The sequence below is a fragment of the Rutilus rutilus genome (genome assembly GCF_951802725.1).
Source record: "Rutilus rutilus genome assembly, chromosome: 24".
Taxonomy (NCBI): domain Eukaryota; kingdom Metazoa; phylum Chordata; class Actinopteri; order Cypriniformes; family Leuciscidae; genus Rutilus; species Rutilus rutilus.
Genome location: NC_140228.1, coordinates 3,236,183 through 3,264,001, shown reverse-complemented (window position 1 = coordinate 3,264,001; position 27,819 = coordinate 3,236,183). Strand labels below are relative to the sequence as shown.

General features: G+C 40.0%; 1 protein-coding gene across 1 annotated transcript; it reads right to left on the bottom strand.

Moving 5' to 3' along the window:
- Nucleotides 1-605: 605 nt before the first annotated feature.
- On the bottom strand, nucleotides 606-16,611 carry LOC311284443 (uncharacterized protein). The gene is made up of 4 exons (XM_084399473.1): nucleotides 16,411-16,611; nucleotides 15,043-15,143; nucleotides 8,281-10,931; nucleotides 606-2,326 (listed from the first exon to the last, which is right to left on the bottom strand). Exons 2-4 carry the CDS (start codon nucleotides 15,140-15,142, stop codon nucleotides 1,499-1,501), a joined length of 3,579 nt encoding a protein of 1,192 aa, XP_084255599.1. The 5' UTR covers nucleotide 15,143; nucleotides 16,411-16,611; the 3' UTR covers nucleotides 606-1,498.
- Nucleotides 16,612-27,819: the final 11,208 nt, after the last annotated feature.

Here is a 27,819-nt window from a genome sequence, read left to right as displayed (position 1 = left end):
GTCCTATTTAATCCAATTCCTCTCAGATATCACAGCAATGAAACCAGGTTACAACTGGGGAAATAACAAATACAATAGGATTAAGTATGGGCGTTAATAGTTGGGAGAAAATATGATGCGCTATAATGATTAGATCTGCATTTGGTCTTAAAGAGGCAGCAGTCTAATAATCCTGCTGACGAATGCTCCATTAATGTGAATCAAACAACAAAAGGCAAAGAGAAAATCAGTCGCAGCTCTTGAATGATATAAGCTTTAATCTATCTATGATAAACTATGCAGTGTTATTTTAAATCTGACTTTATTAGATGTCTTTTTAGTCCATATTACTCCTGAACAGTAATCAGTAGACATTACTGAAATTAAAGCACTGGATATATAATTTGTATATTTGTTTAATTGTATCCTTTTTTGTTTTTTTTGGTGTCCTATGTCTTCTGAATATAAAACACAAAAGCCTGCACCCTTCTGCATAACATACATGTTTTATTTGTTTTGTTAAAGCATTGCTTTTTCTTTTGCTATAGATATTTACTTTACATTTCAAAATATAAAGCAATATTAATTGTGTTCTAAATTATAATTTTTTCCCTTTTTTTAATATAACAAAAAGAACCGATAAGAATACCGTTAAAGTACCGGATCAATAAGGAGTATTGGTAAGAGTAGTAATACCGAATGATACCCATCCCTATTGGCAGCAACGAATTAAAAGTTATGGCCAATTTAACTGTGATTTAATTCAGTATATACGTCTGCCATATGTTGCCACCCCTTAAAAATTCCTGCCCCCCTCTCGCCACCCCATAAATATTTTTCTAGATCCGCCCCTGTATGATGCGGCTGTCAGTTTGTTTCTGCATTCCAGTGCATGTGTTGTATTTCAAATACTTGCAGTAATCACTATCAGTTAATATAGCAGATGCTGTTTACCCAAAGCAGCTTACAATTGGGAAAAGACAAGCATTTCATTAAATAATAATGTTGCGTTCATAAATCACAGCAATTGCAATTAATATCTTTACATCACAAGAAATAAATGTTTTTGAAAGAAGCAGAAATATTTTAGGGATCCTGTTTTCAGAGTTTCATCAGAACTAATAGTTAATTTTTTAAGTAATCTTGATGTATCCTAGAGCTCTAGTTTTTATCCTGCTCTCTTCTTGATTTTTTTTCTGGTGTTTCAGATTTTCAGGCTCATTTATTTATTAGTTTCTCAATTATAAAATCCATGTGCAGAAGTGTGATCAGAGAATCAGTATTGAGTGTGATCATAGTTTGCACAGCGTCAAAAGCTTCAATCACCAGCTTTATTTTCTCTAATTCTCCTACTATAGTTCTTTTTGACCAAAGACACTGTGTCCCTAACCATCATATACCTTTTTTTTTTGTTGTTGTTTTTTTTGTTTGTTTGAGCTAACTTTGCTTTGTTCCATCATTTTAACATGTGTTAATAAACTGGAATTATTCCAGTATCCAACTGCTTCTGTAACATATCTTAAATCATCTTAATGGTTTTTGGTTTTATGTTTTCAAGAAATTTAAAGAATCCTGCCATTCCTCTAAAACTGAGATTCCTTGATTTTTCCTGTGTCTTTTCATCTTCTTCATCATCAGGTTCTGACTGACAGTTGTCAAACAGGAAAAACACTGGCTGATTCTTGTCATTCACTGCACACTTGATTTCAGCCTCTTTGACAGCCTTTAGTGCATTTTTAGGTGGAGCTCCATCTGAGTGTGTGAAGAGCAAGACAATGTTTTCAGAATTATCTTTCCCAAATAAAGACTGAACAGCATCAAATATGTATGTCTGTCTGTAAGAGAGTCGATTTTGGGTTGCATTAATTACCAGACAAACTGCATCTATTTCATGAACACAGTCATCAAATCTGCTTAATCTAAACAACCCCATGGCAATCTCTTTATCAAGATCGATTCCACCTTTGTTTCCATGTACTAGTGTGTTGATGATAGTTAAATCAGTTTTACTCTCTTGTGAATAAAACCCATAAACCGTGATGCTGGAGGTCTGACTGTAAACTGATGTTCGGTCACTCTGATCATCTGTGATCTCAAACCAAACCTTGTCTTCTCTCTTCACACCCAACATGTAGTTGATCATCGCATTGATCAGGGTTGTTTCTCCTGTTCCTGTTTCTCCCACCATCAGAATGGTGTTGTGGGGTTTGTTTTTGTCTCTTTTCCCAAAGGTCATTTTTCTATATGGTTCAGATTGATCCATATTGTCTGTCTTCGTTTGAAGACGGTATCGGGCAGGATTTCCATTTTCAATTAAGATGCTTTTCTTGATGGGAAATTTTTTGTCCTGCAATGTAAAGCATAAAAACAATAACAATAAAAATTGACATGTTTAAATGTTGTACAATGTTATATTTTGAAATCATCAAATTAAAAAATATGAACCAACATCCCTGATAAAAATAAAGGCCCTTTCACATCAACCCAGACAATTTAAGTATTTTACATTTCTTTTTGGCTGAATGTTAGGCAGAATGTTAGCCTATGTCACCATAAAATTATGCAATAAAAAGGGAATTGTGACTGAGATTTAACTGAGCTTTGCATTCCCTAAGAAAGAAATGGAAAAAAGTCATACAGAAGTGGATCTACATGAGGGTAAGTTAATGATGACAGAACTTTCAGTTTTGGGTGAACTATCCATTTAAAAACGACACTCTCAGTCAAAGCCTTCTAAGCAGAAGACTGATCTGAGGAACTTCTCTTCGCAAAGAAGGCTTAGGCAAAGAAGAAGTCCTGAGGCCAATGGCGTCAGACTTTTGAGGGCAGCCCCCTCCGGGGTGGAGTGGTGTTCACCTCATTACACGGTGCCCGCACCACTTCGGTGCCCTCAGGAGGTTGTCGTGAGAGCTCGTCGGTGGCACGATTAAGCAGGCTTGAGAAATAAATGGCAGGAAGTGACCTCAGATGCTTCTGACTCCATAGGAGGAGATAGCAGGCAAGTTGCGACATGCGAGGGGAGCATAGACCACCTTGATGATTGATGTACGTAACAGTCGCAATGTTGTCCATACGAACCAGCTCATGCTTGCCAAGCAGCAGCATTTTGAGGCGGCTCAGCCAGGGTGATTGTTACACGGAGCGTGTCGCTCTACCATGCCCAGAACCATGCCCCCGGGACTTGACCGTGAAGCCAGTGCTGAAGCGGTCTCATATAAAGCAAACCCAGCTGCATTACTGTGGCTGTGGATGCCATATGCCCCAGGAGCCTCTGAAAAGTTTCAGTGGGTCCACTGTTCTTGACAGTTTTCAAGCAGTTCAGCACTGACCGGACATGTTCCTCTCTGAGGAGCGCCGACCGGTGGACCGAGTCCAGCTGCATACCGAGAGTTGAGATCCTCTGTATGGGGGAGAGTTTGATCTTTTCCCAGTTGACCCGAAGCCCCAACTGGCTGAGATGCCAGAGCACCAGGTCCCTGTGCTCGCACAACTGCTCCTGACAATGAGCTAGTATGAGCCAGTCGTCGAGATAGTTGAGGATGCGAACACCACGATATCTCATGGGAGCAATGGCCGCCTCCGCGACCTTCGTAAAGATGCGGGGTGACTGAAGGGTAGGACTTTGTACTAATACGCTCGACCCTTGAACGCAAAGGGCAGGAATGGCCTGTGTTGCGGGAGGATGGAGACATGAAAGTACACGTCCTTCAGGTCAATCGCTGCAAACCAATCTCGGGGACGGATGCATTCGAAAATGCGTTTCTGCATTAGCATCTTGAACGGAAGCTTGTAAAGGGCCCGAAGACACGCAGGTCCAAGATTCTTGGGTACAATAAAGTACGGGCTGTAGAAGTCGTATTACATATCGGCTGGAGGGACCAGCTCCTTCGTCAGTAGGACTGCAATCTCCTTGCGCATGACAGGGGCCCATTCACTCAACATTGAAGTGAAGTAAAGTGAACACCCCTGTACCTGGGCGGGTGCCGAAGGAACTGAATCGTATAACCGAGTCTGATGGTACGGTGGGGGCCAGCTGGACAGATTGGGAAGCGCTTTCCAGGCTTCCACAAACTGAGCCAGGGGGACCAGGGTCACCACAGACGTACTCGGGGTAGACTAGCGAAGTGGATGACAGGGACCCGATCCGTCTCCACAGGTCGGCATTGGGTGCGTGACAAGGCTTAGTTATAGGCTGCCGACTGATGATACAAGAGGGGTCCGAGGGTGGCAAGGCTTTGCTGGGTCGCACACTGCCAGTCTGGCCCTGTTGGGACCCAGGAACAGAGGAATTTGCTCTTTTTTGCAAATGTGGGTGCCACTGGACTCCGGGGAGCCAGGAGCGGAACAGAAAACACAAACAAAACAAAACAAAACAAAACAAAGATTCTCCACCCGGCCCTCCTTCGGAAGGGAGGGAGTGGTGCGGTCATCTCCATCTCCCGGGCTGGGCGGCCTGCCTGCGGCTGGCTTCTCGCTGAGGCCTGGGTGGAGGCTGCTGCTGAGGCCTAGTGGGAGTGAAGGCGGCGACAGGGGGGCGCCCTTGGCGACGAGCAGGCAGAGGATCTGCCACCGGTGGACGGGTGGAGGCAGCAGCGGGCCGCCAGAGCTGGATGTGCCAGATCACCTCCGACTGCTTCTGGGCGGTGGAGAACTGTTGGGCGAAGTTCTCCACCATGTCGCCGAAGAGCCCAACCTGGAAAATGGGGGAGTCCAGGAACCGAGACTTGTCGGTCTCCCTCATATCGGCCAGGTTGAGCCAGAGATGGCGCTCCTGGATCACTATGATGGACATCTCCAGAACGACTGCACGGGCCGCAATCTTTATGCCATGGAGGGCGAGGTCAGTTGCGGTGCGGAGCTTACTCATGAGTTCATGGTCTGGACTACCCTCGTGCATTTCCATGAGTGCCTTGGCCTGGTGGACCTGCAGCAACGCCATGGCATGTAGGGAGGAAGCGGCTTGCCCACATGCTTTGTAAGCCTTGCCCGTGAGAATGATAACTTACAGACCTTTGAGGGGAGATGCGGATCACCCATCCTAGAGGTAGCGGTCGCCGTACACAACTGCATCGCGACAGACCGCTCCCCTGGAGGGATAGCCACGAGACCCCTTTGCCATTCCTCCATCAAGGGTAGTGAGGGGGTAGGAGGTACTAAGCCGGTTTTGGGCAGAAAAAGGTGCCGTCCACAACCTTGTAACCTCCTCATGTAATTCGGGAAAGAAGGGCACTGGGGCTGCGCGCTGAGGACCAGCACGGCCCGCCCTGAGATACCAATCATCCAACCAATCATCTAACCCCGAGATAAAAATCATCATACCAATCATCCAACCCGAGATACCAATCATCCACCAACACGGTGGAGGATTCCACACGAGCCCGACCATCTCGACGGCCCGCTTCAGCATAGCTAATGTTTCTGGATCCGGCTCGGGCAACGCTACTCTCCCAGAAGGAGGTAACGCAGCTGAGTCGTCATCTCCAGAGTCCAGTTCCCCTTCTGATGCAGTGATCGACATCCTGTAAAACAGTTTCAGAGACTGTTGGCCTTCTGTACATGGGTCGCTTGCAGTGGTGGCTCAAGACCAAGATCATTTTGAATGATCAAGATCACACTGTCGTGTCTCCGTGCCTTGGTTATATGGAGGAAACCTTGGTTCTTGTCCCACGGTCCAGTGTTAGGAGCTCTTTGTCATCAGGTTTACGGCCAAGTAGAAGTGGATCTGTTTGCGTCTCAGAACACAACGCACTGTCCACTGTGGTTATCTCTCACACATAAAGGCCTGCTGGGACTGGATGCAATGGTACAGATGTTGCAGAGGCTGCGTCTGTACGCTTTTGACTCGATTGATCTGCTCCCAGGAGTTCAACCGAGGTTGTAGAGAGACCACTAGTTCTGTCCACTAGGAAACTACACGCCCTGAAGTGAAAAGTTTTTACTTCTTAGTGTACTATATGACATTGGGATCCAGTTAATTGCCCTGTGGGTTCAATACTGGAGTACCTTCAAGATCGTTTTTCTGCAGGGTTATCTCCATTCACACTAAAGGTGTATGTAGAGGCCATAGCGGCCATATCGGCTTACCATGTCCCCTTTGGGGGATTATCTGTTGGGAGAGACCCTTTGATAACATCTTTCCTTCATGGCCCTACAAGGCTAAGGCCTGCATTTCGCACCAGAGTTTCAGCTTGGGACTTGGTGCTGGTTTTAGAAGGTTTATCTAGGGCTCCCTTCGATCCTCTTGACTTGCTCTCAGAGAAGTTTCTGATCATAAAAACTGTGTTTCTTCTGACCATTTTTTTCACTAAAGAGAATAAGAGATCTTCAGGCCCTTTCGGTATCCCCCTTGTGTCTTGAATTTGCACCAAGCATAGTAAAAGCTTTCCTTTAACCTAAGCCGGGCTGCGTTCTGAAAGTCGCGACCAACGTACCAACGTGCCCTATCGTTATGCAAGCATTCTGTTCACCTACTTTCAAGAGTCAAGACCAGGAAAAGCTGAACCTTGTTTGTCCAGTCAGAGCATTGGATACTTATGTCCACAAAGCTGCCCTTTGGAGGAAGTCTGATCAGCTGTTTGTCTATATTTGGTCACCTAAAAAAGGCCTCCCTGCATCTAAACAGACTGTTTGCAAATGGATAGTTGAGGCTGTCTCTCAAGCCTATGAAGCTTCTGGCCAGCCATCACCTTTGGCCATTAGAGCTCATTTCACTTGGAGTATGGCGGCCTCCAAGGCCTTAATTTCTGGGATCTCCCTTCAAGAAGTTTGTGATGCAGTGGGCTGGTCCTCGCTGATCACATTTGTCAGGTTTTATGACTTGGACTGGGTGCCCCTGGATCACAAGTATTTATGTCAAAGCTGTTCTCAGTATTCACACAACAGGAATTTGTGCGTATGGTGTTGGGGCTTTGTCATTCCCAAAAGGGTCATTAACGCAGCGGGAGTTCCCTCGGAAGGGAACGTCTCAGGTTATGACTGTAACCCTAGTTCCCTGAGAAGGGAACGAGACGCTGCATCACTTTGCCATACTTTCTGCATCCTTGTGATCGACTTGGCTAAATTGAAAATGATGCCGGTTATTCCGGATGTGCTTTTATCCTTTCCTGTTCGTGACGTCACCCACCCATGACGTCCACTCTCCTCGCTCTTCTGGCCGCGGGGGTGGTCTAGCGGTAATTTAAAAAAAAACAGTTTTAGTGTCTTTCTGTTCCATCTACAATTTACAGTAGCTCTGAAGTACAGCTGTTGCGATTGGAATGTGATGATCCTATTCTGTTAGCGCTGATGTATCGGCCCCCTCACCTAGTGAAAGATTTTATAAATGAATTTACTGCTTTTGTGGGTGAATGTGTAACTAATTATAACAATATTCTTCTGCTAAGGCACTTTAATATCCATGTGTTCAGTCAGTCAAAACCTGTAAAAATTTAGTTTTTAAATCTCATTCATTCATTTAACATGGTTCAGTGGGTGAAAGTGGGTGTTTTGATCAGCACATTGGTCAGCCATGCTTGCTGTTTTTAAATGTGCTATATAAATAAAAACAAACTTGAAACATGAAACTTGAGTCAGACGCCATTTTCTTTTGTTATCTTTTTCTCCTGTGTTTGCTAGTTTGGAAATAAAGTAAGAGATCTGATGTTTGTTTGTATTTTATTTTTGCAGGTTATTTAGATCTCCTATTACCAGGTAGTTTTGATTGTCTTTATCAACATTAGAACAACAGCCTGAGGTCAAACTGATTACCTGCAGGTAAGGAGGAATGAGCCAAAAATTCAGATTTACATAAATTATTGAATTTATGTCAATCTGACTAAGGGACTATGAGAACTACATATGTGTTGGGCAAATGCTTTTATTACATTAAAAAACTAAAAACTTTTATATTAAGTACATACAAAAAAAAAAAAAGTTTGAAACGTTTTACAATGTATTTGTATTTGCTGGAATATTGTGTGTCGGCTATATTATGTAACAAAACAACAACAACAACAACAACAACAACTGTATTTTACCAATGCAATGCAAAGCTAGGTGAGATACCAAGGTACCAGTCTCTGGTGTCATGCCAAAGCCAAAATTTAGGTATCATACTAACCTACTATATATTTCCCACAATCTTCTTATAGCAACTATTTAAATGCCCTTTAATGAGATACTATCAGCAATGATTTTCATGTAGATATCAAACCAGCGCATGATGCTTGTGTTGACAGTAAACGTCATGTAAAAAGGCCTTAACATTAAAATAATAGAAAGTATTTATGTAGTAAAAATAAATGATTGCACATCATACAGTACCTTTGTGATTACTGTGATGACATCAGATTCAGCTGTGTAGTTGAGTTTTCCCACCACTGCACATTTAATATTGTACTCAGTATCTGGTCTGAGATCAGTCAGAGTAACTGTGTCCTGGTTCTTTGACACAGTTTGAGATCTCCAGTCTTTCTCTTCCTTCATTTTGTACAGTAATCTGAGCTCCTCTGTATCAGGACCCGGTGGAGACACTTTCAGAACCACTTGTCTATATCTAACATCTTCAACGATCAGACAGTCTGGTTTTGATGGAGGAGTGAAGAAAACAGCTTCATTAGATCCATTTTTATACAGAAGAATGCAGGAACCTGGATGCTTTTCATGCTCTTTTATGGAAATCATAAATTTATTGCTTTGACTACTACATGACTTCATCAGCTCTATAAACATGTTCAAATGTTCTCTCATTTTCTCCCTGATGCTTCCAGTGAGCCATGATTGAGACGCCACATCAGGTTTCTTCTGTGGATTTCTCATCATTTGAGGATTCATGTAATTTTCTTGCTCATTAAGCAACTCATCTGGCTGCTCAAGAGAACTGAAAGTGTAGCAAAACACATTCTCCACCTGAATATCAGACAAATACGAGTCCAAGCTTGTGTTCACTTCGGCTCCAAAGTCCATTAACTGTCGAAGAAACTCATTAACAGTGTTTAATTCTTTTTCTTTCACTGTGATCCACTCTTTCAGACTCTTTTCATTGAATGGAGACTCATCATGAGCTTGAAGAAGATCCATCAGAGCACGAGACTTTTTCTCACAGGCTTTCACTGACTGGATCACAGATTTAATTCGGTCACTGAAATCTTGTCGGTACATTTGGCAGTTTTGCTGCATATCATGTATTTTCTTATGAAGTGCACTAAAAGTTGTTTTCCTGGTGTTTTCCAAAAGTAAATTACACTTGTTTTCAGTCCAACTGAGATTTTGGATAGCAGACTCTTTGGCCTTGATGAGATTCTGGTTTATGACTGTGAGACGCGTCACATCACTCTCTACGGTGTAGTCGAGTTTTCCCACCGCTGCACATTTAATATTGTACTCAGTATCTGTTCTGAGATCAGTCAGAGTAACTGTATTCTGGTTCTTTGACACAGTTTGAGATCTCCAGTCTTTCTCTTCCTTCATTTTGTACAGTAGTTTGAGCTCCTCTGTATCAGGACCCGTTGGAGACACTTTCAGAACCACTTGTCTATACCTGACATCTTCAATGATCGGACAGTCTGGTTTTGATGGAGGAGTGAAGCAAACAGCTTCATTAGATTCATTTTCATACAGGAGAATGCAGGAACCTGGATTATTTTTCTTTTCTTTTGATGCAACAATAAATTTGACCAATTTGCTGTTGTTTAAAACAATCATGTGTTTAAATACCCTCAGGTTGTTCCTCATAATCTTTTGGATGTCAGGCGTGAGCCAAGTCTTGTGTTCTTGTTTCTCATAATTTTTTCCTTTCGTTGAAGAACTCAGGAAGGCCTTTTGTTTAGAAAGCAGAACATCTGTCCAGCTCAATGATGTGAAAGTGTAGCTGACCAAATGTTTAACTTCCAGATTCATAAAATTTTTATTGAGGTTGTTTTCTACCATTGCTCCTGAGTCATTCAGTTGTGTGAGCAATGCTTTAATACTGTCAGATTCTTCCTCTTTCTCTTTCAGCCATTGTTCAAGAGCGCTTCTTTCAAATGGAGATTCCTCATGATCTCGTAGAAGATCGATCAATGCTGTGTCCTCTATGAATTTTCCACGGATCTTTGGTAAGAGAGAGCCGAGTTTCTTCATGAGACTCAATCTGCACTGGTAGCAGTTTTTCTTCATGTCATTGATTTTGTCATGAAATGCAGTAAATGTTGAAGCTGGCGTGTCTGTCAGAAGATCACTGCATTTCATCTCAGTCGTACTCAAACTCTCAATTACAGATTCAACGTCTGAGCTTAAACCTGTGCTGATTTCATGTTGAAACTTTACAACTCTTGAGAAAAGTTTGTCCAAAGGAAAAAGCCAAACTCTCAGAGGAACCGCAAGCTCTTTGTTTTCTCCCAGCAGTTTCGGAAGATCTTCAAAAACCTTCATAGCATCTTCAAAAGTGGTCGGGTTACGCGATAGCTGGAAGTCACCATAAAATGTACACTTGAATTTTTGGGCAGCAGTCTTCAGATTGTCACTCAGATTAATGTTTGCACCAGCTGAAATGCCTTTTAGCTTCCCAAAGATAGCTTTTACATCTACGTCTATCACTCTCTTGTCTTCATCAGATGAAACTTCTCTATCAAACACAAAGCAGGCATCTGCTCCGTACAGCACTGCGGTCACTACATGTGTGGCAACGTCATTGTCATAGTGAGCCATGTCTCCAGCAAAGTGGTTCATGATCAGTTCTTCAAACTTAGTGGTTGAATGATAATGTAATGTCAGTCTCTGTTGATTGAATGATGTCTTTGTGTCCTTGAGATAATTAGCAGCTCCAGTTACACCGATGAGTCCTCCTAAAACACTCAGTTTCAGACTACCATCAATATTCAGCAATCTAGACTTTTCCTCAATCGAGTCTGAAGCAGTGACAGTGAAAACTGTGTTGATTTGGGGTTTCTCGCTTATGTTCTCCTTCAGCTGCTCTTTACTCCAAAGTCTGATTCCTGTAATGGAGAATTTTATTTATGTCTAAATACTGTATTCATTAAACAGTAATTTAATCAGCCCCTTTGCAAAATGCAACTTGCATTTTCTCTCAGTAGAACAACACCACATTATTTTGTGTTTCTTGTCACCATTGACCATTCTCTTACATTTAATTTTATATTTAATGTATTTACATAAATGACTCTGAGCAAGTGTATCACTAAATATAAACACTGGCGGACTAACACATTAATAATGCCAACCATCATGATACAGAGCAACCAACCAGAGTTATCATCCTGTAACCTTCCCTCATACCTTAAAAATGTATGCCCTAAAATTATACTTTTTTTTGTCCAAAAAGCTCATTTCATTTTGAAAATATGTTTTCTATTTTTAAAGCAATTGTTTTTATTTACCTTAAAATTACTAGATTTTATCAATAAATACAAAATAAGTAGAATTTAAGCACATTCTTTACATTATTTCAAATTGAATTAAAAATAACTCAACATTTCATGCACAATCTTGTCAATTCACCTCAAAATACATTGGGTGTCTCTGCCAACTTTTTTTTTTTTTTTTTACAACCACATAATGTTATGATGGTGCAAGGAGATGAACCCAAATGCAGACAGTATGCAAGTGAACTACGTTTATTACAGAAAAACAGGGAAAACAAAACCCACGAGGGGGCAAAACAAGACAGGATAAACTATATTAGACTGACAACACTAGACTAAGACTCAGACAAAAAACTAGACAATAAACTAACAGCTAAGACAAGATCAAACTCTTCTTTCCAGACAAGACTTTCAACAGGTTACTCACGGATAGTTTCATATAATGAATTACAATGAACCGGCCCAGGATAGCAAACACAAGGAGATTAAATAGAGAGAAACTTATGAGGGAAACAGGTGACAAGGGTAAAGCAATGATGACTAAAGGAGGGTAACAAGTGGGCGGGGTTACGTGAGGAGACAACGCAAACACACAGCCCAAACAAATGGCCATGTGCTTACACATAAAACATGGGTCTGTCATGATCCTGCCTCAAGACCAGGGAAAATCAAAGACTAGAAGGCAGAATCATGACACATAAACTCCTCGAATTCAGTAAAAAAAAAAAAAAAAGTATGTGTATTCGTGGTTCAAGTGCCACAAAAGTCCTAAGGTCTTGGACCACTCTGATGAACACTACATTTTTTATTTTTTATTAAAAATGAGTTTCAGGTCAAAATAACCTGAGGGAAGGACGAGAAACAATTCAAACTACAGTTATGAAAAACAGAGTAAATTAATGAAATAAAAGATTAATGAAAATAAAATCAGAGATACTGAAAAATACACAATACAATTAATAATAAAATCTTGATATATCACATAACGTCTGATAAAATAGTAATATATTTGCTATGGTTTTTAAAGGCCGTAAGATGTGAATAAGTGCTGAGAAAGTTTTAATTTAGGGCTTTGTATTCATTAATATTGCTAAATGATTTAGTACATTTAATACTGTGAGTTCCCTTTCAGTACGGTCACGTTCGACGTAGTCGGACGTACCGACTGATTGGGATCACGCTTAGGGAGCCTGTCATCTTCTAGTATTGTTAAAGCGAGCCAATGCACATTCATTGGCGTGTGTGAATTGCATCACACGCTTCGCCCCACAGTGCGGGTATAAATACGGAAGTGGATGCACGCACCAGTTGTCTTTCACTTCAGAGCCAATCGGGTTACTGATGTCTCTGAAGAGTGTCATGTTTACAACAAGGCGAGTGTGTCGGTGTTCTTCTGGAAGACTCCCAGTGCAGGTGTTTCTACAGCGAGTGCAGCGGTGATCACGAGCTACTGAAGCTCTCAACTGCTGTTTTTACAGCATTTATTTAAAGAGTCTTTTGTTGGCAAATGGTGAGTGCTTCACTGTAAACTGTGTTGCCGCGGATATTCCCCTGTGTGCTCCGGCACTGGTGATGGGTCCCATTTCCTGAAAGAGCAATACGGGTGTGTTGCGTCTTTTTTAAGATGCCATTCCATCCGTGTGTTTCTGGGTGTGGTAGGGCTCTGTCCCCCTCTGACGGCCACAATAGATGCATCATGTGTTTGGGCTTACAGCATGCTGAAGCAGCTCTCATGGATGACTAATTTTTCCACTCCTGGAATATGACCATCTTGGTGTTGAGATCGAGACTCGCCTTCGTTCACGAAGGTGTAGTCCCCACTCCCATGCCCCGCTCTAGTTTTTTTTCTGGCCCAACTTCTCAGAAGAAGGCTGGAGTGCCGCATGGGTTGGGTGATCTGAGGATTACAGTGAGGGGTAATCAGCCTGGCAAAGCCCCGTGGATCCCTCACTCCTCTTTCACACCGCAACCGGTGGAGCTCCCCGAGGAATGCCAGAGCCAGATCCAGAGATGGCAGCTATGCTGAAAAGGGCCGCCGAGGTGGTAGGGCTCGTCTGGAGTCCTCCACCGTATCCCGAACCGTCTCGGTTGGATGATTGGTTTCTCGGGTCGAGCCAGGCTGGTTCTCAACCTGCTGTCCCAGCACCTTTCTTCCCTGAAGTGCATGAGGAGCTTACTAGGTTGTGGATGGCACCTTTCTCTGCCAGAAACTGGCTTAGTAGTTCCTCCCCCCTCACTAACCTTGATGGAGGAGTGGCGAAGGGTTGGCAGTGGAGCGGTCTGTCGCAATGCAACTGTGTCCGGCCACCTCTACCTCATGGAAGGGGTCGTACCTCATCCTCGTCTCCCCTCTAAGGCCTGTACGTTCTCGTCCGTCCTTACGGGCAAGGCTTACAAAGCCTGTGGGCAAGCCGCCTCCTCTCTGCATGCCATGGCGCTACTTCAGGTTCACCAGGCACTCATGAACTTAGCACTCACAGATATTTTAGAGCTGCGGGCTGGGCGACACAAGCACTTTCGCTAGAAAATAGCCTATGTGTCGAGCCGGTTGCTTTCCGTGGGCTTCCTTCACATAATAATAGTGTAGCCCAGCTAGGGTTATTTATTATCTCCTAAATGCATAATTTCTAATATGTAAATGTTTCTGACCTTCAAGGGTTAAACTGTCATAAACGTTATGTGGTTATATATTTGTACAGCATTTGACTTGTACTAATGTTATACAGATTACGGTAAAGTTTATGTGAGGTGTACTCTCTCAACATGTGGGTTTGATCAGCATGTATGATTTTTATTTGTGATTGGACATTGGTTTACTTGCTCCCGCCCATATGCGGGTATTGATAATTCTGATTGGGAGAGGGAGGAAGAGAGAGAGATGGAGGCAGATTGGAAAGTGATGTCGCATTTTTCTTTCTGGTGATTCTGAGAGAAAATATACCCAAGTAACTGCTGACTAAGTGGTAAAAGAGTATATTTAGCATACAGAAAGTGTTAAAGAACGTTTCTGTAATTCGTTTCATTTGTTAAACTTTGACTAAAAAGTTTAAACAGACTTACATATGGTACTGCTGCTGTGCGCGCTGTAATCTTTTTCTTTTACGTCAAGTAAAATCTACTCGCGGGATCTGAGTTTATTAATCGTTCCGAGGAAGACGACTACAGTATGGAGGAACCAGATAGCGTTCTAAATCCCCTCGTGGTTTAAAATTCCTCTGGCATCGCGGGATTCATAATCATTCAGCGGACAGCTGGTGAGACTGCAGACGCATACGGAGTGCCTAACATGATCGGTGGACAGCGCGAGTGTCGAAAAGGGTAGACACAGGTACATTTGTTTGTTTATTTAGCTCTTTGGAGCGAAGAGGCCATTTGTTGGTTTTCACGGCCACACCGTTCTCAAGCAACGACACAGACCTGCAACAGGTTGGGGTCAACCCGCTCAGCTCCTCAGCGAAAAAAAACTGGCACGTGCATCCACTTCTGTATTTATACCCGCACTGCGGGGTGGAACGTGTGATGCAATTCACGCACGCCAATGTGCATTGGCTCGTTTTAACAATACTCGAAGATGACAGGCTCCCTAAGTGTGATCCCAATCAGTCGGTACGTCTGACTATGTAACCGATACGTTCTTTACTACCACCTCATAAATAATATTTGTTATTTTACTTTAATCATGTATTCAGGGCTTCACAGATTCTAGTGAACAGTGGTTGATCACCTGGTACGAGAGCATCTCTCCTGCAGTCATACAGCATCCCCAGCTGGAAGGGTCTCCCTAGAGCTGCAGTCTCTATTGAATTCACTCCCACTGGATCCATGCTAGACAAAACACAGTAAAGAAGAAATCAACCAGTGAGATTACTGATAGAGGTTTGACAGATAATTTTTAAAGCTAATATTCATAGCAATCAATTCGGAAGTTGGTTCTTAATATGAGCTTTAGCCAGTGTTGTGCCTGAACGAGTTCATTGAACGATAGTTCATGAACTCGTTCATATTTTGGGAGAACGTGAACTGAACGTAGGTATTACTGCCTGATGAACGTTACTGTGAACTCGTTCATTCTGGAGTCTGTGAACGCCACGCTCTCTCAGTTTAACTTCGTTCAATAGAGTGCCAGATTTCTATAGAGCCTTCCAGGCGAAAACCCGGCTAAAACACACTGTAAACCAGCCTTAATATGTAGCGGGAAAAAACACCCAATCTGGCAACACCAGCCACTAGTGTCCACTGACTCTCTTGTTCGATCTCGTTCATCAAAATTAACTAATCTTTTTTCGAGTCATTTCGTTCATTTAAGGGGCTTTAAATGTTATACTATTAACTGGCAAATTCCCAGAACACATCCACCTACGCAATCTTGATCATATTCTGAATTAAGAAATCATTATAATGCTGTCAAAAATCGGTTACAGGGAACATAAATAATTACTTTACCTTCCGAGTCTTTCGGTCATTTGTCACGTGACAGACACAATGAATGGATCGTTCCAAGAACAACTCATCACTTACGTTACACATCAAAACAAAAAGCAGCAAGGAGGCGTTGTATGATCATTTAAACGAGTTTTATGACAAGGTCGGTGAGGATGGGAAAAATCTGACACATAGCTTCAGTGTTTAAAAAAACTGATAAAATAATTGTCTGTGGTTCTATATGGGCTGTGGAAATCATTTTGAAAAATAATCTCGCAGCAACATGGAAAAAAAGAACTATGAACTAGTTCATTTTTGGAACTGTGAACTTAGTTCAAAATTTTGAGTATGAACTGTGAACTGAACTAGTTCATTTTAAAATTTGTGAACTGAACATTGAACTAGTTCATGTAGAAAGTGAACTGTCCCAACACTGGCTTTAGCGCTATCTGGTGAGTCTGTGAAAAAAAAGCCAATGCCTCAATTTTGATTAACGAATGTATTGTAACTTTTACAGTTAGGATAATTTATTTTTTTATTTTTTTGTTAAACAAAAGGTGAATTTAAAATATAGCTATTTAGCCTTCATAAGGCACAATTGAAGGGTTTCTCTAAACGTCAAATAAACAAAAACAGTCAAAGACTCAAAGTAAAATAAGTCTTGTCTTACCCTTTCGATGACAGTTCAGTATCTGTTATGACTGGTTCCACACATGGGGAGTCTGGGTTACACAGCAATGTTGCTAAATAGGCTAAAATACAAATTAAATTATTTATTCCACAAAAGACACAATGTCTGCTGAAGAAGACCCAAACAAACTGTTAACTTTAGATGAGAGGAAGTCGTTATTTGAGTTTCCACTGAAGGACTGATACACGCAGCGCAAACTGGGATGTTTATGAAGAGAAGCACATTCATATTCAGTCGAGCATATGAAATATGTGGATGTGTCAAAATAGGAGGAAGTTCAGAATCACAGAGAAGAAACAGGCACATTGACAAATGAAACATGAATCCACATAAAAACAATGGCAGTGCATTATTTGTCTGTGTTCATCAAGCAATGTCGGGTATTTTAAAAAAATAATATGTTGCATTACACATTAATATATTAATATATTTTGCCTCAATCTGTAATGATCCACATATCGGATAGCAATCCAGTGAGTTATCCCTTACGAAAAAGAAGTATACTTCAAGTTCATTTTATGAAGTATACTCAAGTAATGTTCAAGTATATTTTTAACTATACTTTATGTAGTAAGTATACTAATATCAATGTGTACTTGTAGTAAACTTGTTAGTGTACTATTTCAATACTGCTTGGGACTAAATTGGCCCACTTTTAGTACATAAAAGTATATGTTTAAGTGTACTGTAAGTGTAAGAGTAGTAAACTTTAAACTGAGCAACCTGTCTGACAGTTAAGTCTTCTAGTAGCTGTGCCAAGAGAAATCTGAATCATTCCCTTCCGAATCTTGCAGAGACAGAGAGCGTGAGTAGGAGCTGTCCATGAGCTAGGAGCAGGAGTAACTTTATGACTATGGCAGTGTTCTTCAACCCTGCTCCTGAAGGACCCCCAACACTGCACGTTTTCTTTGTCTCCCTAATCAAACACACCTGATTCAATTCATCAGCTCATTATCACATGGGTTAATAAGCTACCGCAAACCCAGACGGAGTACTGACGGAAAACGAAAATTGAGCGGAAGTAGGAGGGCGGAGCCAGGCTAGGGGAATATAAGAATTAAAGTGCTTCTCAATATCCCCCCTCATCTCCTCGCTCCTCCGTCCTCCATCCTATGACCTGGAAACCGATCGAGCTCAGCCATCTTGAAGGACATCTCAATTCTCTTCCCTCGTCGAGGATCGAGGAGTGAGGAGGCTTCCTGAGGAGTTATGAGCGAGGACACACAGGTGTATCATATGCAGAAGAGCTTTATTGACTAAACATGACGCACGTATAAATTCTCCTCCCCCTTCACATCGGTCACGATACTTTTAATTTATACTTTACCTTTGCATTTTAACTTATTTTTCGTAAGCGATGAGCTGAGAAAATAGATTAAAATGTCTAAAATGTTGATGCTTACTGAAATAAAACTAATATGAAAAGGTGAAATGGCATCAGTGCTGATCTTGTCCACTTATTGTGTGTTGTCTTTCGTTACTTTATAAGGGGGTCTTTACAGTAATCAGGTGATAATTAAGTTAATTTAATCTACTTACTGTTTTAGGATCCTTCCTGTTCCAGATGACTTCATTTAAATAAATCGACAGGTGTATTTACAGTAAACTGAGGGAAACATCTTCATGGTCATGTGATTTAGAGGAAATATGCAGTTTGATGGCATTTGGAGAACAATTGCATTATTTCCCCTTTAAACACTCAGAGCAGACTGATAATAAACTGAGTCAGCGTCAGAGGTGACATTTCATTTCAGTTTTTAGATGTTCTGAAATTTAACAGTGTGTTCGTGTATTAGCAATGAGTTGTTGTAGAATAAAAAATAATCCCTCCATGATCAAAGAATACGTTGTAAAATGGCATTCAAAAATGATCTGCACTATATTACAAAATGTGCAAATAAACAGCGTCTAAGAGCAAGAATAAAACAAATGTTGATTAAAAAACAAACAAACAACACACATATAGTGAAAAATCTTGTATTGCTATAGTTCAGGTTTGGCTGAAGGTTACAGTTTCTCCGGTCTGAACAATGATGTCTCACTCACGTTATAATCTAAATCGTTCTTTTATTAAATGTGCATAGATGTGTGGTTCTGTAAATACAAAATACAAATATAAATATGGATATAAACATATATAAAACACAACTCAATATTAATAAAGCTTATGTGGTAAATGAAGGTAAAATATAACACATTACAATCTCTATGATGAGAAACTTGAAATGGGTGTTCAATACGATGTATAAACTATGTGTGCGCTAAAGCTGTGCATGTGAGCATAGCTAAGAGCTTTCATGAATATGAATACTGATTAAATAAAAAACTGTAATATTGATTCCAACAGGTTTCTGCATTTCACAGTTAAATAAAGACATTTATACATGAAAAACGAACAAAAACAAACGGCTGGTTAAATACATTTATTGATATAAGTGAAACACAAGTGAAAGCATTTAATATTCTCTCTGTATATTCTCAATAAACACAAGGCCCAAAAATGTCAGAAAATTAAAAGCACAGTCCACATTTATAGTAAAGCAGAACTTAGAAATGTATATCGTGTTTTTCACCTGTTGGATGATATTTGATTACATGAACATACTTTTATGAAAAATAGCAATGTTCTAGTTATTTGCTGCTTGTCACTGCTATATTTTCAATAGTATCTTACTGTACAATCGAATATACAGAATTCCCAGTTTTCACTATTGTACATTAGTTAATTTAGCAGATGCAGTTTATTCAAAGCAACTTACAATTGGAAAATACAGGCAAGTGTGATGATAGAAAAATGTTAGATTCATATAACATTTCAATTATGATCAATGATAATATACATACATAAATTACATCACATGAAGGACATGCTTTTGAACAAAGCCGAAACATTTTCAGGATCCTATTTTCAGTGTCATTATTTGTGATTATTTTTTAAATAATCGTGTAATGTATCCCAGACCTCCTTGCTTTTCTTCTCCTGCTCTCTTCTTGATGTTTTCCAGTGTTTTTTCTTTTACAGGCTCATTTATTTCCTTCAGATTCTCAATCAGAGAATCAATGTGCTGAAGTGTGATCAGAGAATCAGTGTTGAATGCACACAGTGAAAAGCTTTATTTACCAGCTTTTTTTTCTTCATCTGTAATTGTCACAGTTCTTCTTCCAGCTTCTGGATCAGAGATTCACTGCCTTCAATCAGCAAAACATATTTCTTCTTTAACTCTTCATTTGTCCTCTTCTCCTCCTTTGTCTTTGTCACATATTTTTTTGCTCTTTGACGTGTTTGCTGTAGTGGCATTTATATGTGCACACTGTACAGTGATCATCTTTCATCACTTCCCACCATGAGAGATTTCTGACCCACCAGCATCCTGGATAATGACAGTTCTCCTCACAGACGCTCCAGCACGTGACCTTTTCAACTACAGAAGGATCAATATCAACCCTCTCTTTGTAGGATTCATACTCAAAGTTCTTATTTTCTTCTACATATTTCTTATTCTGCTTCAGAGCGTCTTGAGTTTGTTTCAGCTCATTTTGCTTTAGTTCCATCACTTGAACTTGTGACTGTAGATTAGAGATATTTGCCTCCAACTTCTTCCGATTCTGCAACACATCTCGAGTCATCTTCAGGGATTTTGATTGTATTGAGTCCAGAAACTTGAACAATCCTGTCATTCCTCTAAAACTGAGATTCCATGATTGTTCCTGCATTATTTCATCTTCTTCATCAGCAGGTTCTGACTGACAGTTATTAAACAGGAAAAACACTGGCTGATTCTTGTCATTCACTGCACACTTGACTTTAGCCTCTTTAACAGCCATCAGGGCATTTTTAGGAGGAAAGAGAGTGTGTGAAGAGCAAGACAATGTTTTCAGCAATATCTCTCCCAAATAAAAACTGAACAGCATCAAATATGTATATCTGTCTGTCAGAGAGTCGATGTTGTTGGGCATTAATCACCAGACACACTGCATTCATAAATCCCTCTTTACATCCAACATGTAGTTGATCATCGCATTGATCAGGGTTGTTTTTCCTTTTCCTGTTTCTCCCACCATCAGAATGGTTTTATGGGGTTTGTTTTTCCTCAAAGGTCATTTTTCTATATAGTTCAGATTGATCAATATTGTCTGTCTTTGTTTGCAGACGATATCGAGCAGGATTTCCATATTCAATTAAGATGCTTTTCTTAATGAGATAATTTATGCACTATAATGTGAAACATAAAAACACAAAAATAATTATGGTCATGTGTTATATTTTTAATTATAAAATAATAAAATGTGCACCAACATCCCTGTTAACAATAAAGGTTCTTTCACATAACTCAACCAAGAAAAGTAAAGTCTCGAGACCACTTTTACGTGGTCTCGGTCTTGTCACGGCCTTGACGGTCCTTGGTCTTGGTCTTGGTCTTGTCTTGGTCTCGGACCTCTCGGTCTTGTCTAGGTCTCGCTGTCTCAGACCGACATCGGACATAGTGGTCGGGGGATTTAGCAATACAATACTACAATATCCACGACGACACAACGTTCGATAATGCAATATTATTATCCGCAACGGAACAGATTGAAGCGCGCGTCCGAGTGAAGACGGTGCGGTGTGTGCGCGAGTCACACGAGAAAACACTGTATCCGCGCCACTGATCGCAGCGGCAACGAGCACTTTGATCACTTGATTTAAAAAACACATATCAGTGACATGATGGGTTTTAACTTAATTCGGGAGATTTTGGGTAACTGCACAACTGACAGATGACTTTGAGCGCACCGCAAACGGTGTGTGTGTGTGTGTGTGTCTGTGTGTGTAACCATAGCGACAAAACGACCAACTTTCGGATCCTGCACTTAAGCCTATAATTTCGTTTTTAAACATTTTATTATGTATTTAAAAGTTGCAGAATGGATTCATTTGGAGACTCCGAAATCGGCAGAGATAGGCAGGCATTTGCTTAGATGAATTTGTGTCTTTGATATCTGTGTGTGTGTGTGTGTGTGTGTGTGTGTGTGTGTGTGTGTGTTGTTTGATTACAGTATTGTATTTAGGATGGTGGTGTTAGACTAAATAAATGGTCTTTTAAATATCATCTGCATATCTCCGTTGTGTTGACTAAACATTAGGCCTAATCCAAGTTTATAATTGTGTATCTTTAATTTGACGTTACAATTTCATCTACACATTAAGTATAATTTCAATTGGTTACATATTTCTCATTCTTTAGACAGTTGTTGGAGGAGCAAGATGGTGTTGGAGGTGTTTGATGTTTTGTCAGATGAGCCAGTCAGTACAGTCATGTAAGTCCTCAACAGTACACAAAAGTTAAGGGAGTCTCAATCCTCTAATAGTGCAGTAACAGCCGTCATGCAATTGCTGCACATCTCACCCAGTCTGCAAAAACATTTACAGTGAGCTCACAGTCACACACATGACATGGTCTGTCTCTGTATAGTTCTGCCTGTGTAGTTGAAGTAATACCATCTAATATGCATTGAATGTAAACTGCGGCTGAACCCTAGTATGCTGCTGTTCTTGAATTCATAGTTATTGCTTAGCTTCAACACTAGTCTGTTTTTTTTTTTTCTCCGGTCTCGACTTGGTCTCGGTCTTGGTCTCGACTTGGTCTTGGTCTTGACTTGGTCTGTCTTGGTCTTGGTCTTGGTCTTGTCTTGGTCTCGATACCCTCTGGTCTTGGTAGTGTCTTGGTCTCGGTTTAGGCGGTCTTGACTACAAGTCTACGTCACAGTGTGAAATATTAGCATAGTTCCACCCACAGGCATACGCAATGGAAGAAGACGAGGCTTCAGTGAATTAAAGTGTTGTCACTGTGTGTTTAGATGCGAAAGCAAAACCGCCTTTGCTTTTAGAGGTTAAGATGTATTCATAAAGCTGTTTCTGGGCAGTACGACCTACAAGTTTACATGTGCACAGCACATTTTATTTAACATATTGACTATGACCTTATTTGTGTTTTTGTTAAACAAACTTTTGCCATTGCAAGAATGCAATCCCTTGTTTTTTTAATCATTACAATAATACCAACATCATGTAGTGCAAATGTTTAATTGTAATGGATGTATAGCACAGACTTTCAGAATTGACGAATCTGCAACCGATTGTTCACATCTGCATCGGCTTCCTGAACCTGGAGAGCACAACACCGGTTAGACTCGCCACTGTCACATATTCTGCTCAAGTCATGCTTTCAAAGTTGTACTTTGTTTCAAAGTATACGTGCTTGCTGTGTGTACAACAAGCCTTGGTAGCTGAAGATCGTGATGGTAAGGGTCGTTACACATCCAGCACACGCTTGAGGTGTTTGGTCAGTCACAACGGGTGTTATAGAAAAGGTTAACATGCTTTAATGTTTAAAAAACACATAATTTCATGTACATTATAGCAGCTCCTCTATTCCCAGTCTGTCTGAAACACGCTGATTTCTACAAAGCTCCTCCTTTCGAAAAGCCTCGAGTTCTCTTGGCCAATCAGAGCACTCAAGGCTTTTCGGAGAGAGTATGTGCTTTTCACACATAAAACATAATTTTTGTGGCAAAAACATGGAAATAGTTTGTCATTTTTATCCTATATTGTTTACTATATTCATTTACTTGGTCAGAGTCGTTGTGGGTTCTTTCTCTGCTGTCGGTTGTGAGGGACCTTTGAAATAACTGAAATCATTCGGCGGAGTGATATTGAACTGTAATGCGGTCAAAACCTGCCTGGAACTACTTTAGCCGTGTTTTCCTGAAAATAATTGCACAACAGAATCAAGCATTCAACAGCCCCATAGAATAAGTTATGGTAATGTTATCACTAAACTGGGCTTATTAGGATAGTCATGCTAAATGAGCAGTGGATTTTAAGGCTTTGCGTTGGGGAAATATAATTAATTAAGGGATAATGTACATCCTGTCGGTTGAATAATCCCCGACAGGGTGATGAGGACCCAGACGCGAAACAGAGCGTTTGTATGAAACAAGAGAGAGCAAGTCCATGATATTGGATGGCATAATTAAATAACTGTACACAACATATGGACTCGACTGAGTTTTAATACTTTATTAGCTCACCAAACGCAAAAACTTCCATGAAGAAAAAACGTTCCTAGCGCTGCTGACTTCAGTGACCCGGATGAGCCAGTGTCTCTGTTTTCAGCGGGTGTTCTCTGGGAATAACATATCACTGGATGGCACGATTGACCAATCAGAATCAAGTATTCCACAGAGCCATGTAATAACGCCTGCAATCTTGTATTATTCCTGATCATGTTTTGATATAAAGTAAAAGGAATCAAGGAGAAAAATCTGGAATCGAACACTCCCAGAGAATGGCTGCATGTGTTCTCCAATAATGGAACATGTTTTTATTTATTTATTTATTTTTTTATTATACACACTTATTTACAAAACACAATTTACAAAATATCTCATTGGTAGACATATGTGCAGAACATAGTTAAACAATTAAATGGAACAAAATTTCGGTAAAGAAAATAAATACAAATAAATGTAAAATAAAATAAATTAAGCAAAGGCACTTCAGTCCATAATGTCAAAGTTGTTCACATACATATATTGTCCTCAGTCTTCACATATTCTTAAAATAAAGTTACATGAAAGCTTTACAAGTTAAAATAACAAATATTTTGAGACATCTTCACATAGAGAGTAAATGTTATCACTGGAGTCTTTCAGAAGTTTCAAAGAAGCAAAGTATTCCCTCAGTTCAATTTTAAACACCATTAGGGATGGATTTTTGCTTTGCCATTTACATTTATGAATATGGTATTTACAATTGTTATGATAGGCCTATTGTATATTCTAAAAAGTTCCATTCGGAAGGCTTTCATTACCAAAAAGAATTTGCTTTAACTTTAATTGTGTAATTCTCTCCATTTTTGTTTCCAGCCAATTCATGACATCTTGCCAGAATATTTTTATCACTGAACAAGAGAAAAACAAATGTTCAATAGTTCAGCCTGATCTCACACACGAAACGTACATATTTAGACGTAAATAAAAACGATCCAATTCGTATATATATTTACGTATTATAGTGACTTTTACGTATCATATGGACGTTATTGCAGGTTCGATACGTATCTAAATGTACGTATTACAACTTAAAGGGGTGGTTCGGGATTTTTGACATCGGACCTCATTTTTAAGTCAGCCTGGTTGTTATTCATCAGTGGAGACATTTTTTAAAAAAAATTATCCAGTCCTTATATTTGGATAGTTAGCCGATGCTAGGCTAGCGCGAGTCAATGGGTATATGTTAGCCAGCCATTAAAAACCGTTTTACCCACTCCACAGTGCACCAAACGCAAATCAATTATAACACTAGACTATTGATGTATATGTCCGTTGAGAGAATAATGTTAGAAATCAAACTTACTTTTCATCACATTGCATTAGTTATAATTTGTTCCCTGTAATCAAAAGCCTTTGTCTACAGCAGCAGCGGAGTTATATTGATTACCTAGGCAACCGAGTGAGCCGGTCCACACATGATGCAAGAGTACCGGCATTTACCTGCCGCAGGCACACTGTGTGTTTACTTTTTGCCGCATTACTAACCGGAGCATAGTAAAATTCCGCAGCTGCTGAGAAACTAGTTCCTTTGGGATCATTGAGATGAAAGGTAATGTTTGATTTCTAACATTATTCTCTCAACGGACATACATCGATAGTCTAGTGTTTCAATTGATTTGCGTTTGGTGCACTGTGGAGTGGGTAAAACGGTTTTTAATGGCTGGCTAACATATACCCATTGACTCGCGCTAGCCTAGCATCGGCTAACTATCCAAATATAAGGACTGGATATTTTTTTTAAAAAAATGTCTCCACTGATGAATAACAACCAGGCTGACTTAAAAATGAGGTCCGATGTCAAAAATCCCGAACCACCCCTTTAAAATACGTATAGATTCAACGTATATCCATAAATGCATGACAGCCTTGGTCTCATTGTTAATACGTAATTTTCAAAGATAGAAAACGTACATTTTATAGATAAATGGAAGATCCCTTAACCCCACTCCCAAACCTACACTCTAAAAACTGCTGGGTTAAAAAATAACCCAACCTTAACCACACTGCTGGGTCACTATTGGACAGAACACGCGCTGGGTTGGTTTGACCCAAGTGCTGGGTTTTCCCATTTGACCCATATTTCTGGGTCATTTATTTGACCCAACCAGTGGGTGAAATTAACCCTCTTGCTGGGTTAAGTCTTACTCATGTGCTGGGTTATTTCTTGTCTCATTGCCTTAATAAAATTAGAAACAAATATTTGTTATATTATGAATGTAAAATAATTATTATCTCTGTAATACAATAAACCAGAGAGGCCACTGTATGATTTAAATCTCATTTTTTATTTTATTTTATACATTTCTTTAATACTTTTCTTTGTTAATGTTAATCAATGTCAAAGGTCTGACATGTCCCCCTCATTTCATCCCTGAGGCACAAAATGTGCAGCAATTCACCAGTCATCTCATTTTGTAAATATTCAACCATGTTGGTCCTCACCTGTTGATCAAGTCAAGTCATCTTTATTTATATAGCGCTTTTTACAACACAAATTGTATCAAAGCAGCTTCAGTGATACTGTAACATGAATATAATACAACAAAATTTGTTTCTAGAAGAAAATTGCGTCATCGTCCACCTTAAGGCAAATCAATAATATTGTTGAATATTAAATGTCCCCAACTAAGCAAGCCAAAAGCCAAGGCAACAGTGGCAAGGAACCAAAACTCCATCAGTGACAGAATGGCGAAAAAACCTTGAGAGAAGGCGCAGTCGTTCAGTTCTCCTCTGGCCATCGAGCGAACAGTGTATGATTATGATCCAGGCAGCATTACAGGTCAGAGGTCAGATTGAATAAGAACATTCAGAATATTATCCAGTTCATTTGGTTGAAGATTGGAGTCATCACTCGCATATGGAGACGGGTTTGTTGAGGATCAGTCGTGTCGATGAGGCCTTCACAGGGCTGATGAGGCTGGCCCTTCAGGGATGCGTCATGGATGGGTCCAGGCGCAGGTCCACCATCTGATCTGGATACGGCCTGGATCCGGCTGACTTCAGTAAACTTTAGAATGAAGAGAAAGACATATTAGCATAGATGCCATTCTTCTTATTAAATAATGAGTACATCAGGTGTTATAGGAAAGTGTCCCCGGTTCCGGCTGACCTATGCAGCCTAATAATCATTTAACTGATTTGAATAATAGAAATGTATAATGTTCTATATGAATTCCAGGTAAAAGAGATGCGTTTTAGTTTAGATTTAAACTGACAGAGTGTGTTTGCAATAAAACTGACATGAAAGTTAAGCTTTTTTTGTGGAAGTATCAATTTATTATTGAATATGCAATTAAAATTATTGCAAACATTACCAAATGACCAAATGTGAAAAACAAACAAAATGTGCATTCAGTATTGCAAACTGAATTATAGTAATAGTAATAAAAGAGTAATTTTGACAAATATTATCAACATTAAGGCATTAAAATAAAACATTATTTTATTAAAAGTAAAATATTACTGTAATGTTGATACAGTGTCAACATTAAAAATTCACAAACCCACAAAGCTGCTCGTTAATCTCCTGACTGGCAGCGCTGATGATCGCCTCGTTTAGATGTTAACTTGCACACAATATAAAATGAAAGATGACATGCATGGTGGTAGGGTATAGGCTATCATGTAAGTTTACATTTTTTAAGTTTTAAATAGGCTATTGACGATCATTCGTTCAACTAAACGGGTATACTTTTCTTCTCAAAACTGGCGCTATTTCTCCTTTCCTCAGTCGATGTTTATAAAGATTGCAAGTCATACATTTACTAAAAAAGGCTATATCAAGGCTCTTGAAAGCCTCTTTTTTTCTTCTTTTTTTGGGAAGAAACGATGGTTCGAGACATTACAGAAGACACAGTCACGCAGACTGTGCTGGAACTTACCTCAGTCACTTCTTCAGACGAGTATTTCTAAAACTACGCCAGCAGACTTTTCACTCACAACTCACTTGCTAGCCTAACGTACATTAGAGACTCATTTCCCGCTGATTTTACGTGCGAGCCCTGTGAGGAAAGTGCGCGTATGGATTTCATACAAAAGATTTTCTCACTTTTAAATACGCAACGTCCACAATGAATAGGCCTACGATAATTACATGATGAATTTAGAATGAAATTTTTCAGAAAGGCTGCTGATATATCTGGTTTAATTTCAACTAAGGATTTAACATGCGGCATTTTGTCAAAAATTCTAACCGGCTAGCTGTGGCTAATTAATGTTTCACAGAATAAATACCTTACCCCTCACACTTCCATATCAAAGACTGTATGTTGAACGGTGAAATTAGCTTGCTGC

Coding starts and splice junctions, on each gene's coding strand:
- LOC311284443 (XM_084399473.1), bottom strand. CDS start 15,142: ATGGATCCAGTGGGAGTGAATTCAATAGAGACTGCAGCTCTAGGGAGA. Junction 10,932..15,042: donor GAGAGATGCTCTCGTACCAG/GTGATCAACCAC, acceptor TCTCCATTACAG/GAATCAGACTTTGGAGTAAA. Junction 2,327..8,280: donor TCATCACAGTAATCACAAAG/GTACTGTATGAT, acceptor TTTACATTGCAG/GACAAAAAATTTCCCATCAA.